Source organism: Megalobrama amblycephala, linkage group LG4, assembly GCF_018812025.1.
Source record: "Megalobrama amblycephala isolate DHTTF-2021 linkage group LG4, ASM1881202v1, whole genome shotgun sequence".
In the NCBI taxonomy this organism is placed as follows: Eukaryota; Metazoa; Chordata; class Actinopteri; order Cypriniformes; family Xenocyprididae; genus Megalobrama; species Megalobrama amblycephala.
Window position 1 is genome coordinate 11,395,017 of NC_063047.1, and position 15,884 is coordinate 11,410,900.

At 38.6% G+C, this 15,884-nt stretch overlaps 2 protein-coding genes and 1 long non-coding RNA gene across 5 annotated transcripts in view; all 3 read right to left on the reverse strand.

The window, feature by feature from the left end:
* gas2l1 (growth arrest-specific 2 like 1) overlaps positions 1-2,576 on the reverse strand; it is a 40,630-nt gene extending 38,054 nt beyond the window's left edge. Inside the window, exon 1 of the mRNA XM_048187507.1 lies at positions 1,404-2,576. Within this exon, the coding sequence (XP_048043464.1) occupies positions 1,404-2,090 (687 nt within the window). The 5' untranslated portion in view covers positions 2,091-2,576. The remainder of the gene's footprint in view (positions 1-1,403) is intronic.
* A 2,043-nt stretch (positions 2,577-4,619) lies between these two features.
* Positions 4,620-6,963, reverse strand: LOC125266649. Its single transcript, XR_007184523.1, has 3 exons — positions 6,618-6,963; positions 4,901-5,014; positions 4,620-4,753 (listed from the first exon to the last, which is right to left on the reverse strand). It is a non-coding gene; the product is annotated as an uncharacterized LOC125266649 (long non-coding RNA).
* A 990-nt stretch (positions 6,964-7,953) lies between these two features.
* ewsr1b (EWS RNA-binding protein 1b) lies at positions 7,954-15,758 on the reverse strand. Of its 3 annotated transcripts, none has more exons than XM_048187510.1 (16): positions 15,743-15,758; positions 14,804-14,840; positions 14,674-14,725; positions 14,323-14,488; positions 13,765-13,948; positions 12,863-13,110; positions 12,626-12,755; positions 10,768-10,805; positions 10,286-10,318; positions 9,735-9,847; positions 9,473-9,602; positions 9,174-9,287; positions 8,956-9,082; positions 8,725-8,822; positions 8,400-8,613; positions 7,954-8,292 (listed from the first exon to the last, which is right to left on the reverse strand). In XM_048187510.1, exons 1-16 carry the CDS (start codon positions 15,756-15,758, stop codon positions 8,256-8,258), a joined length of 1,737 nt encoding a protein of 578 aa, XP_048043467.1. In that variant the 3' UTR covers positions 7,954-8,255. The 3 variants fall into 3 exon arrangements, with proteins under 3 accessions (XP_048043467.1, XP_048043466.1, XP_048043468.1); XM_048187509.1 differs by having other exon boundaries at positions 14,323-14,491; XM_048187511.1 differs by having other exon boundaries at positions 8,151-8,292; positions 8,384-8,613; positions 14,323-14,491.
* Between the last annotated feature and the right edge of the window lie 126 nt (positions 15,759-15,884).

Here is a 15,884-nt window from a genome sequence, read left to right on the forward strand (position 1 = left end):
TTAATTTCATGATATTTTTCACAATGATCTCTTATCTTCAGAAGATAGGTGAATTACACGGCTCTCTCGTGAGAAGTGAATCAAACAGATGTTCTCCATGTTCCGTGTGATCGGCTGTTTGCTGATTACTCAGGATTAAACCTGAGTTGACAGAGAATGTTTATACCGAGCGTTGTGCAACAGCTGATCCTGATCTAAACCAGGTTGGATTTATCTGGATTTGTCAACTCTAAACCTACTCTGAAACTCAGAGTTTGTTCAACGAGCTTCATGCAACAGGCCACTGGAGATGACAGAAAAACACAGAGAGCATCAGCTTTCTTTCTGCTCTGATAGCAGCAAGACCACGCCGAACCTTTTGAATGTGTGTTAAAAATCAGGAATGGTGAGAGAACATTGTGTTTGGTACATTTTTCATCTTCAAACCAAACTTGGGTCTTCAGCCAGCAAAGTTTACATCCCGTCTGGCTAGCGCGCTTCCCATAATGTTTTTGCTTTAGGTCAGTAGGCGGTCTTTTGTGGCACTTGAAACACATTTGACCACATGAGTGTCTACACTACGAAGCAATCCGGTCAAATGTGTTTTTGACTACCTCTAGAAGTGGTCGATAGTGGACAAGCTCAAACCGTTTTATACCCAGTTTACACCTTAGCATAGTCCACTTGTGATCCGAACAACCAAAATGCACAGGGCTAGAAATAGTGAATCAAATAATGAGAAAATTCAAAGAAATGGTGCATTTATGTTAAGAATATTCTAGCGATCATTTCACAGAGTAAAGTTTGCTATTTTAAAAAACTAATGCTGGGTAAACTTGTCACTACCATGTTTTGTCTCATGTTTCAAGAATCAGTGCAATGAGATAGCACTAGTGTTCTTCCTATAGGCCAGGGACATCAAAATCAGTTTCTGGAAGGTCACTGTCCTGCAGAGTTTAGCTCCAACCCTAATTAAACACACCTAAACCAGTTAATCAAGGTCTTCAGGATTACAAAAAACTTGGCAGGTATTTATGAGCTACACTCTGCAAGACACTGGAGCAGGGTTGGACAAGTGCTATTGGCTGACATTTGGGATGTATTCAGTGCACATCAAGATTTGATAGAAAATCTAATTATATCTGCTGTAACTAGAAGCCCTGCTATAAACTATTTAATTTCCACTCCAGATAAACAAGCTGTGTAACACAACTAAGCTCTGACACCAGAAATCAGCATCAGTCCTCCACTTTCCATAACACATTCATTATGTGGTGATTTGATGTGTTTAAACAAATAAAATGCAACACGTGTTGAATCACTGCCTTCACTCTGTAGCCTCTCTCTCCTCCCAGAATAATAATAACCCAACAGTTGCGATTATTATGAACCTGAGCTTGTATTCTGACAGCTGTCAAACTCACCAGCTCGTCCAGGTTGCGCATATCCAGCATGACTCTCTTCTGCTGCTGCTGCCAGCGGGCCAACAGCTCTGGGTCGGGCTCGCCAATGCTTTTCTTGCGACTGTACGTCCTGCTCGGCGGGCTCTGGGACTCCCCTAGAGCCTCTGTCAGGTTCTCCTGGTCCCGGATCTCCTCCTCGATCTCCTCCTCGAGTTGAATCAACATGGGGGCCAGCATGCCGAATTTGGCCCCTCGGCGAGCCACCTCCAAGAGGCACAGCACGAAGTTCTTCTCGTTACACCTCTCCACCAGGTCGTTGGTCTCGAACATGAGCACATCTTTGATCCAGAGCTCCTGCCTGCACCAGCCTATGAAGTTCGACACGTTGTCTCTGGCCAAAAACGACCCCGGTATGACGTTCCTCGACTGGAAGACCACGTCCTTGCTGGGTATCCGCAAAGAAAGCGCCGCATCTGGATAATTCGCCGTGAATTCGTGGGCGGCGCGGTTCACGTTGTTGGCATGCCGACAGAGCGCGCAGCCGGTCTCCAGACCCTCCATAAAAGTGTCCGCCGTGATGTCCAGGTCGTACAGCGTGTTCAGCCATTCAGCCAAATCCTCCTTCATGGCATACAGGTATTCCTCGCTGGATTTGAACGGCCTGATGCTTTTGGAAGCGGCAGACTGAATGTTGCTCTGATCGGCCATATTATGGGAAAATGTGTATCAATCAAGGCACGAAATGACGCACGACTGTCTCGTACAGTAATCCCCCATAAACAGCGTTGGGAATGGCATAACGACGCGCGGTAGGAGCTCCTAAAGCGGGCCGCTTTGCCTCGCAGCTCCGCGGTGCAGCTGTGGGATCCCGCGATGGATTCCGGATGTCTGTGAGATACCCGCCTCCTTCAATGACCACATCGCGATTACACATTCCCCTATGGAAATCCAGACCGACACAGAAACATGACAATTATCAGTAGCCTACATGACAGCTCGACGACATACTATCCCACTCGACGCGCTTTAGTGTGTGTGAGAAGCATCCGCATTGGCTAACAGCGCTCCGCAACGCCTCGTTTATTCATTCGTTCATACCAATTCGGAGGACGCATGGCCGATTGAGGCAGGAAGGCAGCCCCGGTCTACTGGGGCACTTTAATAATAATCTTCGTCAGTTGGAAATGATCCGACCGTCCTATGCGCCGCCTCCTGCACGACGCGCTGAGCTGCAGTGGCTTATACATTGAGTTACATCTCATTAGAGGATCAACGACAACTTTATTCCCATGCAGACCCTTTTTTTTTTTTCAATTGCCCAAGCCACTACTAACGGCCAAACCGTTTATATTTGTATCTGACATTCGGCTGATACTACCGATTATTTTTATTCAAATACCGTTAACTGTTTTGCTGATAGTCAGTCAAGCGAAAATAGAAGCAAGAATGCTGAGTTTGCTTATCATTTATCTCCAATTTGCATGTTCGTTGATGGGAACAGTAGGCATTCTGTGATTGCTTCATGTTTGTAAAGAGTCGTTTAGGTTTAATCAGCGCGACATTGATCATGTAATATCTGTTTGCACGCGCTGCCTGTCTGTTTAAATCAGCTCACGCGCTTGATTATATTTAATTAAACTCACATATCTGTATTATCAAGTGATCAAGAACTGAATGTAACTTAAGGATAATATGCAGACTACTGGAGAGGTCTTGTACCTTGACTTATTGGCTTTACATTTTCCCGCTTATTTACACTACTTTTACTTAATAAATAAATACATTAACATTAAACAGTAATTTGTTGAAATACTATATATAATTATAATATAATTGAACTGCTTGTGTTAGCTTAAAGCCTCCGCTAATAAAAATAGTCCATCAATGTTTAAACAGTCGTCCTAGAAACAAGACGAACACATCAACAAATAACATTATATTATTTTATTTTATGTATTTCTAATCTGCCGTGGACTAGTTAGCAAACACATTTAGCTACAATATCTCTACTACCTGTTCGTTGTTCCTCCGACCAAAGTTTTCGTTTCGTTGCTTTAACTGTAACTTCTTGTCTGCGTTCAAAATTTTTATGCTTTCCATATTTATTTAAGTTAAGACTGAAGGCATCCGAGACCATTTTAGTCATAGTTTGTTGTGGTGGTAACCGTTTAAATTCGCAAAACAGCACAAACTAGCTATTTTAACTCATGAAACAGCTAGGCCGCGGAGTAATATTGACTTGGAGATGTGCAACGGTAAAAATGCTGCAATTGACTAATCAGAATATTTGTGATGTCACAAATATATGTGTTTGGGTTTTATAAACTTCATAAAAATGTAATACCACAATCACTTATGTAAAAATTGTTGTAGCGCTTTAAAATTATCTCTTGTTAATATAAAAAAATGAATACATAATAAGGACTGAAAGCATTGGCCAATTGGCCAATTTATTTATTTATTAAAACATAAATTTTTCTATTTTGTATCCCCAAAAACTCTCATTGCCAAACTTTAATCAAGACTGTCAAATTAAATTAATGTGCCTATCCAACAAGCTCTGTTCTTGTTTGGCTTCAAACAGTCCAGGCTCACTCAAACTACTCTGCCAATGGTCTTGGTCATCAGCAAATGAAAGGGACCATTCTGAATAGACAGACAAAAGACAGACATGAAGACATCATCATGATGTTAATCAGCGTTCATTTGTCCCCTTTAAACAATCAGTTCAATGACTGTAGGACAATTGAAAGCCTGTCTTCAGAAACTCAACTCTTAGGTCAAAGTCACACTACATTCTTTGAATGCGTCTTTTTAATATATTGTAAAGTAGCCTAATGTTAATGCTAGTGGATCAGAAACGATCCTTATGAGGAAGACTCAAGTGTCCAGCTTCCCTCCCCAGTGTCATCCTATTTTAAGAGTCACTTTTGCTCGGATGTTTTAGCCGTTTGTCAGAAAACAAGCCAACTGCAGATTTAAATCACTCCCACTTACTTCTAAATATAACAACAGACCAACTATTAGACATTACGATTGCTTTTATGCATTGGTGAGCTTTTCTTCACACTTTCTCATCTGCATGATCCCATAACTTGATTACCATCTGAGAGCATAAATGGAAATGTTTTTCATTTTCTTTTGTTTTACTTCCTGCTCTTGTAGTTAACGGCAGGCAGCATGCTCTTCAAAAGCTCAGGCCGGACCACTGCAGTGTGTCATTATTCCAACAGCAGCCACACAGCCAAAGGGAGGCCCTTGTTTTGATTTGAAAAGCGTTGGTTGTTTCTTTAAGAGAGCTAGACGGAGGGGAGGACACACAGCAGAGAAGGAATGAGATCATTCTTCAAGGCCTGGATGAATCAGCTTTTCTGTGAACACATACACAAAACCAGTTCATTCCACAGCTCTCCAGCAAGTGAGCATTTGGCTCTCAGATGTCTATTAAAAAGGTGTCAGTAAGTCACATTGAAATGAAACACTATGCCATTCTATGCATTTAAAGAACTGGGAATTACCTTTGATTAATTCCATTTCTAGGCATAATTAAATTTAGATAAAGAACTTGAGATGGATTTTGCAAGAAGTCTTTGAAGTTGGTACAAGCATCATCCTGTCAGCTCCTGCCAACACTTCAATTAAAAAGAGCAATGATTCAACACTTAGGCTCTTGGTGAACACATGCATGCCAAATGCTTTGCAGATGAAGTAAATGTTGATAATGGTCCCAAGATTTACAAAAGACAACCATTTCATTGTTTTATAAAACCATTAAAAGCCAGAGCAGAAAACAAGCTGTATAGTATTAATGTTTGCAAATGTCTTAATGGTAATATTCTGAGGGGTGGAGTCGCTTTACATTTCTTTTCCTCCAAAATTTGACTCGAAAAGTATTGTATTGATTATAATTCTGATGCTTCTTGAAACCAAGTTAAATATATATATATATATATATATATATATATATATATATATATATATATATATATATATATATATACTGGTGATCAAACCAGTTTATCAAGAGGCTGTAATGGAGGTTTAGTCATGCTCATAACAGAGCTGGAATCATTTTACTTTGTACCAGAGTTTTTGTTAGTTCTCAGCAGATAAATCTGCTCTATGCACGTGGTAGTTATGGAAACACCTTGTGAAACTATAACAAATGAGACACCTAACGGCTAAAGTCTGCATTGCACCCATTCATGTGGGTCCAGTGCATGTTACTAGATTTAACCAGTGGTGTATAAAGTACTCGAAAACCATACTTGAGTAAAAGTATAGATATCTTACCAGAAAATGACTTTTGTAGAAGTTAAAGTTGCTGTTTAAAACTTTTACTCAAGTAACATTCTAAAGTATGTGATATTTTTTGTACTTAAGTACGAAAAGTATTTTTTTGATATTAAACGTACTTAAGTATTGAAAGTAAAAGTACAAGTAAATGTAAAATACAAAAGGAGCAAAAAAAAAAAAAAAATAGTATTAAAAATTGTTCTATACACAGTTTGAGCAGCATGATTGTGTTGTTTTAACTCTCTTACATTTTGCTTCTTTAAATTAAAAAAATGGCTAAATGTTTATTGTAATTTATACATAAAAATACTAATATATTAATTATACATTGATCGTTCATGTTAATTCATAGTGCATTATAACCAATGTAAGAGACAACTTTAAAATGTTAAAATGTAAATGTTGATATTAAAAATGAACAATACTTTTATTAACCTTATTTAATGTTACAAATGTACTCTTATTGTAAAATGTTACTATTTCATATAAATCCAAACAGTCATGCTTACAAAATTACCACCTTTACACACAAAGGCATAGCATGGGGCTATTATATACTTTCACACATTATTTGGCTCTATTTTAGAAAAATTGATGATTATCTAAATCAAAATATGTGTTACAGTGCCGATAAAAACTGAAATTGAATAGGCTACATTTCTGATTTGTTATGCTTCTGTCGCTGTATGATGAGAATAGAGTTGAAATATGCAACTTTGCCGGATAATGAATGCATAACAGCGAACAAATAGATATAAACTAATGCAAATGAATGGTAACAATCGCATTTTTATTTTTTTTATTTTTTTTTAAATGTTAGCGTCCTCTCAGCCTCGATGGCAAACATACTGTTCTCCACTAATGTAGCATCTAGTCAACAAACTAATGACTTTATAGTGATATGAAAACATGTACTGTAGTGTACACTGTATAACATACCGTTTTGTTGTCCGTTTTAAATCGTTTTTGAAGTGACCCGCTCTGTGCAGCGCGCAGCCTCACATCACGTGTCAAAACAAACTATACGAGGCATCAGTGATAGTTTTTATTTCGCCTCTAGAGGCCGCTCTCGTAATGTCTTGTAATGACAGCGCAATTCTCAGATGCTCCAGCAACGGACGCAACCCGGAAAATGAAATCAACCGCGGTTGTGCGAGCACTTGTTTGCACATGCTTGCTTTGCAGTCTGTGTTCTTCCGACTTTATTTTGTAGTAAGTAACGAAAATGCTTTGGGAAAATGTATCTGAGTAAAAGTATACAATTTATTTAGGAAATGTAGTGGAGTAAAAGTGAAAGTTGACAAATATAAAAACTCAAGTACAAGATTCTCCCAAAAAATACTTAAAGGTCCCGTTCTTCGTGATCCCATGTTTCAAACTTTAGTTAGTGTGTAATGTTGTTGTTAGAGTATAAATAAAATCTGTAAAATTTTAAAGCTCAAAGTTCAATGTCAATCGAGATATTTTATTTAACAGAAGTCGCCTACATCGAACGGCCAGTTTGGACTACATCCCTCTACTTCCTTCTTTAATGACATCACTAAAACAGTTTTTTGACTAACCTCCGCCCACAGGAATACACAAGAGTTGCGTTTGTAGAGTGTGTTTGTCACCATGTCGTCAAAACGCTGTTATTTTCATCCCGCAGTCCAATCACCGGGTCTGATTCCGGCTCAAATTGATAGGGTAAAATTAAAGACATGTTTACAATAACACTGAGCGCGTGCATCTCCACGTTATGGTAAGAGGCGTGACCTTTCCGGGCAAGATGCGCTAAACTGCTGTCGAATCACAACACAGGAACCGCTGGCACAATCAGAACTCGTTACGTATTTCTGAAGGAGGGACTTCATAGAACAAGGAAGTCATCAGCCCGTTTTTATGACAGTGGAAACAGCGGTATACAGATAAGTAAATTATGTGAAAAATACTGTTTTTTTTACACGCGAAACATGAACACATGTTATATTGCACACTATAAACACAATCAAAGCTTCAAAAAACCACGAAAAACGGGACCTTTAAGTACTGTAACGAAGTATTATTACTTCGTTACATAACGTATATCTGTTAAATCCAGTGGTGTATGCTATGAAACGTTCTTTTAGACACCTTTAGAGCTTCAAGTATGAAGAAAGATGCAATTAATCTCATTAACTAAATATAAAAACATGAATAGATGGCAAGCATAAAGATGTTTAATTGCTGGCATTTTTATACACAAACCACAATATGAAAAAAAAAAATATATATATATATATATATTCAAAACAACTGGAGGTGGAAAAGTTTATTTTTAAAAAACTGTTCAAAGTACATAGTTACATAGAGAGACATGTAAGACAGATATCACCAAAAAAAGGTGACTACAGGGTAACTGAGTATCTTAAAAGGTGGGGGGAGCCATTATAGCATACAAAAAAAAAAAAAAAAAAAAAGCAACCAAAAGGTTTAACTAAAACCACAGTGTGGCACTGAAATTAAAAAAGCAAAAGCAAAAAGATAGCCATATATAAATATGGAATCATAAATAAAAAGGACTTTTAAAAATCTTTCCTCTATGCTTGATGCATTAACTTAGTAGGGTCTGTCTCTGCGCTCCTGACGGTGATCCCTGTTGAAAGAACAAAAGAAGAGGTCTGTATATAAAGTATATGAAGCATCACAGGGACTAAAGCACTTCACACTTGTCCTGCTATACTCACAGTAAGTGACGCTCACCTCATATCCATCTTGCCTGGTGGTCCCATGCCTCTCCTGCCCCCTCTGTCCATGGGAGGACCACCCCTGCTACCTCCTCTGAATCCACCCCTGTCCATTCCACCACGGCCTCCTCTGAAGCCTCCACGATCTCCTCCCCAGCCTCCACGCATGCCCCCTGGTCCACCACGATCCATTCCCCTGCCGCCCCTCATTCCTCCTCTGCCACGATCACCTTACAGGTTAAACAAATCATGTTTGTTACACATCAACAAATTTCAGTCAAGGACACCTGTAGAAATCACAAATAACATCTGACGAGGAAAAACTGTTAATCTGCGTGTACCTGCAGCAGGAAAGGGAGGAGCCCCGAGGCCTTCGGGTTTTGGAGCTTTACATTGGTTACACTCCATTCTCCAGGAGAAGTTCTGATTGCCACATCCACTGTAATGATATTTGAGATTGGCAAGAAAGTCAGAAACATACACATTGACATTGTTTTATACTTAATCAGGAGGTTCCATGTATTGCAAATTAGATGCATCAGTTTGGTTGCTTAAAGTTGCGCAATACTCACGGATTGGGACATTCCCAGTCTCCAGCTCTCTTCTGCACATTGCCTCCTGGAGGACCATTCCAGCCCATTCCACCCCGAGGGCCACCACGAGAGGGGAAACCACCTCTCTCTCCTCCTCTTCCCATACCTTTAGGCACAAAAAACAAATTCATAGTATAGAAGAACATTCCACTTTAAGGGTACCTGATACCTTGATTTATAAACAAGAAATGTTATACCTCCACGGTCCATCCCAGGGCCACCTCTCATTGGCATTCCTCCTCTCATACCCCCGATCATGGGCTTCCGGCGAGCCATAGAGACCTTTAACCTCCGGCCCTGGAATTCCTTACCTGACATAAGAGCAGGAAAGTGTTAAAATGTTTGAAAAGCAGAAAAATGTGAAGAGATTGAGTGGAACTGGCAGATTAAATGTCAACAAACATACAGAGGTAATGGTGATAATCTGAAAAAGGCTTGTATGAGTTCATACAATAAGATTAAGGAGAGTTATCCAAAAATAATTAGAAAGGCCAACCATCAAAGTATTCAACAGCAGCTTTGGCGATCGCAGGTTCTTCATAGGACAGTGTGGCATCTCCCTTTGGTTTGCCAGAATCTTTATCTGTGTAGATGTTTATGGCTGGTTGGTTTAGACGCCGATTTATCTATGAGAGAGAAACACTTTGTCAAAAAGGACTTCAAAAGCTTGAAAACCATTCGACCAGGCATTGCGACAATTTATTTGACAAAGACTAATTGTTTTTCAGAGTAAACTATCCATATATTTAACTGCTTACCCGTATCGGTCCACAGTGCTTGAAAAAGTCTGCCATCTCTGGTAGAGTGGCATTCTCAGTGAGGCCTGTGATATAGATGGTGCTGTTCTCCGAGTCCTGCTCTCCTGGATGCCCTGTGCGTTTGTGGGAGAGAATCAGATTTAACACCAACAACTTGTTTTTATAACATCATTCAATGTGGTAGTAGATCAGTTTGTTTTTTAAAGAAGTCTTATGCTCACCAAGGCTGCATTTCTTTTATCAAAAATACAGTAAAAGATTAATATTGTGAAATTACAAGTACAATTAAAAACAACTTCTATTTATTCATTTGACAGTTTTTAGTCACACGATCCTTCAGAAATCAGTCTATACTGATGTGCTGCTTAATTTTCTCTTCAGGATTCTCCGGAAAAAGTTCAAAAGAACTGCTTTTTTTAATAGCAGTCTTTACTGTTACTTTTGATAAATTTAATGCATCCTTGCTGAATAAAAGTTAATTTATTTCAAGAATTTAGTTTAAAGGTCATGTACAAATTAAAGAAAAACAAAGTGAAAGGTTTACAACACACCCATGTCACGATCCATTCCACCTCTCATTGCTCCTGGGATCCGATGGATCAAAGAAAAAAAAAAAAAAAGAAGAAATGCTATTACACAATATCAAAGCTTAAAGCAAACCTGACAACCTGTCAAGACCAAAAAATTGCCAGCAGTATTAAATACATTGAGAAGATGTGACCATTTCCAGGATTACCCTTGACCACAACAGATTCTCAGAATGAAATGGAATAAAATGCAGAATTTAAAAAAAAAAAAAAAAAAAAAAAAAAAAAAAAAAAAAAAGACGCTTCTGTCAAAGGACACGTCTCAACTTTTGAAGAAATCCAAATATATACACCAAATATAAACCATCAGGACACACTTGTTTTTTGGTAAAAGAAAAAAGAAAAAAGTGGCACACCAAATGGAAGCTTTTAAGGACACATAGGCGTGAATGGCCTCTACATTAACTCGAGTGGACTAGCCAATGGAATACGCTTTAGGAACTTACCACCAGGCTTATTGAAGCCCCCTCTGTCTCCAGCGATGCTAAACATGAAGATATGAAGGCGATATTCCTTTTAGTCTCCAACCATAGGACTTGAGTAGGAAATGAACACAATATCTCCCTCTAACTTAGCAAAGGCCTCATGTAATGTACAGTATTTTACTAACTGATGGGGCATCATGACATCTGTAATATTTTTCAATGGTATTTAACAGTTTGGTTACAATAATATAAAACAATATCCACACACAACCAGAAATACATTGCATTTTGTAAACCTTTTAAATTTTGTAAATGTGAAGAATTATAAAGTTAGCTCTGTTTTAGGGTGCAACCAATGCAAAATGATTGAGGCAAATTTTAAATATAGCAATCCTGTTAGCTGGGGAGGAAGAAAAAAAAAAAAAAATCCCTTTAGCCATTTCCACCAAAATTTAACCTATAAACTGAACTATTTATATAAAAAAAAAAAATAAAAAAAATTTACATTCAAAAATATATTAGTACTAATGACAAATGGTTTACAAAGGGTGATAAAAGTATGAAAAGAACAATCTCAAATATACTGAAAAAAAAAAAAATAAAAATATACGTAAAGATTTGCTAAACAAAAACTCCTAAATCAAGAAAGTTCCCCATGGTTCTTTGAGCTGTCGCCTTTGAAATGGAAAAAGGTACTTAAAGAATAAGTACTGCTGTTCTTACATCGATCTCTGACACCTGCAGCGTATAAATGTGACAAAGAATGTTAAAACAAGACCTTTGAAATGAGAAAACAGTTCAGAAATGCAAAAATATTTAAGTACATGAAAATGTATAAATTTAAATATCAGAAATGTGTATAATTGCATGCTCACCATCCCTTGAAACATCAATTCAATTGGAACAGAAATAAGTGTTGATTTTCCTTTTTTTTTTTTTTTTTTTAAGATTCCTTTTTTGGAGGGTGGGTGTAAAAAAGGAAAAAAAACAACAAAAAAAAAACCCACCAACACCGAGACGTACTTGAAGAACTGTTTATGTATAATAAAATTCTTCCCTCTGGTTACAAAAGAATATCATTGTATGTGTCCATTAAATATCCAAAACTTATGTTTAAGGTTACTCCAACCATTAAAAAAAAAAAAAAGCCATCCAACGCTGAAACAACCGTTTACACGGACCCTTTTGAAACATGGTTACTTTCATTGCATACTGTCAATACAGAAGTTCCATTTAGAAATTAAAACCCAGTAAATAAGGACAAAACATAAAAACCCATAATCGTGTGCCACTGTCTGCTTTGATAAAAATCCACGGTTAACTACCCATTTCTTTAAGACTTGATGCGTTTGCCATTTTGTTACTTTCCCCTTATAAACTCAACAGCAAAGATCCTCATACAGCCTGTTAAAACCAAAATGTAAATTTAGTAGGCAGCATGACTTGCTGCAAGAAATTCAAGTGTAACAAAAGACCTTGCAACCAAACAAAACCTCAAATCTTTGATAGACTGCCACACTTGAAATAACCGTGCGTAAAGAAAAGGCAAACAACAGTAAACTGAGCTTCATGAGGGGAGAAGAAAAAAAACAAAACAAAAAAAAAAATCCCTCAGTCTTAAAATAAGTATAAATGCATTAAATGACCCATCCTTAAAAATATAACCGTAAGAGTAACTACTGCAACATGTGAGACCAAAATAAAACATCCCTGCAAGAATATCCTTGTGGCATCATAAAAACCTCTACACATCAAATAATGGTTGGATGAACTCCACTCTTCTTAGATGCCTGCAAATACAAACCCTGCATTGCAGCAAGTGATTTCACTCTGTGAAAAGCAATGAACAGTTAGTTACATAAAGAAAGTCTAAACTTACCCCATGCCACCGCGGCCCATACCCCCACGCCCCCGAGGACCATAACCATCTCTGCCTGCATCTCCCGGGTATCCACCCCGCTGCTGTGATCCTGGGTAGCCTCCACTCACGCCACCCTGGCTGTAACTGTCTATGTGAGAGATCACACACTAAGTATCAGGCCAATTAACTTAATCTGAGGAACTGTCAATGAATAAAAACATAGTAAAATGGCACAACAGTAAAATGGACCCTTACTGTAAGCACTTTGCTGGCTGTAATCATTCTGTGACGCACTCTGTTGGCCGTACTGAGCCTGTGCGTATGCGCTGTTCCCCTGAGGGGGGTAGGCAGCAGGTGGGCCTTGCTGAGGTGGCTGTCCATAGCTGCTCTGCTGCTGCCCATATCCTGGCTGCTGAGCCTGGTACCCACCCTGAGGCTGAGAATAACCTCCAGGCTGGGAATAGGCACCTTGGTTGTAGGCAGGCTGGCTGCTTGCACTATAGCTGCAGGGCAAAAATTAATGTGATCACAAACATTTGAAAAACATGTACACACTAGCATTCAGTGACAGTACTTATACTTTTTTCCCCACAAAAATAATAAATTAAAATGCTATTCTATGGAAATTACTATTCATTCAAAAGATCAACAGTTTCCAAAAAATATTGAGAACCACAAATGTTTTCACTGATAAACGTTTCTCATATTAAATAAATACTTATGGGAGTCTGTATAGGAGACCTCTGCAGCAAACTCATATCTAACTTAATTGAGGACAATTATATTATGATATACTTTTGTTGCGTTTCGCATGAAATCATTCTGCGATCCTTTTGCATTTTCTTTAAAACTTAACGCTGGCCTGTATTCACCGCCATATAAATTTCACCATTTATGGTCAGAAAAAGAAAGCAGGGCATACTGCATTAAAACAACACCAGGGTAAATAAATGATGACTTAATTTTTATTTTAGGGAAAACGATCCCTTTCAATAGACTCCTTGATCTTTCTTTCTCTACAGAACGAAACAGGGTATCTGCATGGGAACTGCATTCAAATTCAAGCATCATGAGGTAGGAACAGCATATGGAATTACTGCAGGAAGCTCCATAATAGCATCCTGTTGATGTGCTGCTCTAGGAGATGGTCCAGTTACCTCTGAGGAGCGGAGGCAGCAGCCTGCTGGTTGTAGCCAGAATAGGCCGGCTGGGCCGAGTATCCGGGCTGGGAGCCATAGGAGGCCTGGGTGGCAGGGGCCGCAGTGGAGCTGGTGTAGCTGCTGGCCCCATAACTCTGCGCAGGCTGATTATAAGAGCCTGGCGTTGCGGTTCCATATGCAGCTGAAAAAGAATAATGATTTAACATTAGTTATGAGAATCATTTTCTATGTGCACCTGAACAAACAGCATGACAATGTGCACTTACAAAGCAGGAATTTCCAGGCATAAATTAATGTCACCACACATTTTCAATTCTTTTGTTTTTGATATACCAATATACTGGAATAAACTGACTTCAGATCCTTTTTACTGTATATAACTAAGAAACTTTGCATTCCTTGCAAATTTCCTCATGAAGCTTGCTGATCTCTGCATTTCTTTGAAAATTAAACAACTCACTTAATACTATAAAATACAATGAAAATTGTGCAGTTATGCTCCAATCACTCACTAACAGGCAAATATAAAATAGTGAATAAACTCTGCCTGCAGACCTGGCGCTGCTGCCGCCGCCGCCGCTGTTGTTGCTGCTGCTTGTCCATATGAGGATCCATACGGCTGTTGTGCATACGCTCCAGCAGAGGGCGCTGCCTGACTGTAGGTGGACTCAGGTGCAGCAGCAGGTTGAGTATATGAGCCGTAATCCTGCTGAGAATAGCCCTGCTGCAAAAGAAACATTTGCTTAATTATACGCCACTGTATTTTTTCTCTTTTACACAAAACACTTAGATGTGAAAACCAGAATTGCTAAATTGTCAAACAAGCACACGTGTGGGGAAATTTGGCATTGCAAGCCCACTGCTCCACTATTTGAACTACTGAAAGTTTGGGCAGTTTAGGCTTACCTGTGCAGTCTGTCCATAGCTCTGAGAAGGAGGGGCAGTGTATGAGCCATACCTGCGTACAACATGTGCATTATTGATTGATTTATTTATTTAAATAACGAATACAGTATATTAATTAAGAACAACTTACGACTGCTGTGCACCAGCCTGGCTGTAACTGCTATAATCTAGAGGGAAATAAATGACCAGAAAGGTTAGACGTCCTGCAAACACGGTTACAGCTGCATAACATTAGGAGAATAAAAATGCTTACTGACTGCACATCTAGCGTTTTATTATAGTCCAATAACGACGGGAGACGCGTGCACGGCTTGAGCAAACATTACAACACACACAAGGAAGTACCGCCCCTGCGGAATTCCAGCCATTAATTTTGGAACAAAGCTTATATCAACAATAGGCTTGGCTGTTTTAATACTAACGTTACGTATTAATATATTTTGCAAGAAACAGGGATCCGTGACATTGATTCACATTAACATTTTAGTTTAGAAAACGAAAACGTTGTAAATTTAAGAAAACCATTCATTTGAACGTTTACGCGTTATATTTTAACAAATTGTTTTTAATGCTATTTTTCGTCGACAAGACTTACAAGAAACTAAGTTTCTGATGTCATTTTATTCTGAATCCCAAAGAAAAGTAATAATGAAAAAAGGAAAATAAACATTATGTTCGCCATGTTGGCTGCGCTCTCAATCCCGCTGTTTTTAAACCACGCCTGCTACTGTTTACAACAAACGACACGACGAGCTCTGCATTTAAGAATGTTAAAGAACAAGACATATTGAAACATTTTTGCCGTTATATTGAATGTAGGCTCTTGTTATACAACAAACTAAGTTTAAAAACCGGTCAAGACGCGTTTTCAACCCGTTAGCTTCAAACGACCGCCTTGACCCAAAAAAACAAACTTTAGGCCGCATGGTCGATAACTGTTAGTTATTCAAACAAAATCCCAAAATTCGTAACATTATCTAACATTTACTTAAGCTGAAAGTATTTCTATCAGTTACAAAGTACTGAAAGACTAAAAATTAAAAACAAAAAACGAGGAAAAACCACTTACTCGTGACTGACGCCATCTTTCCGTCGGAGAACAGTATGCGGTGTAGACAACTGTGCATGCGCAATATGTGCGCGTGCGTGAAAGCAATATGGAACGTACCAACACACCGATTGTAGAGGGTGGCACGTATAAATCTCTATTT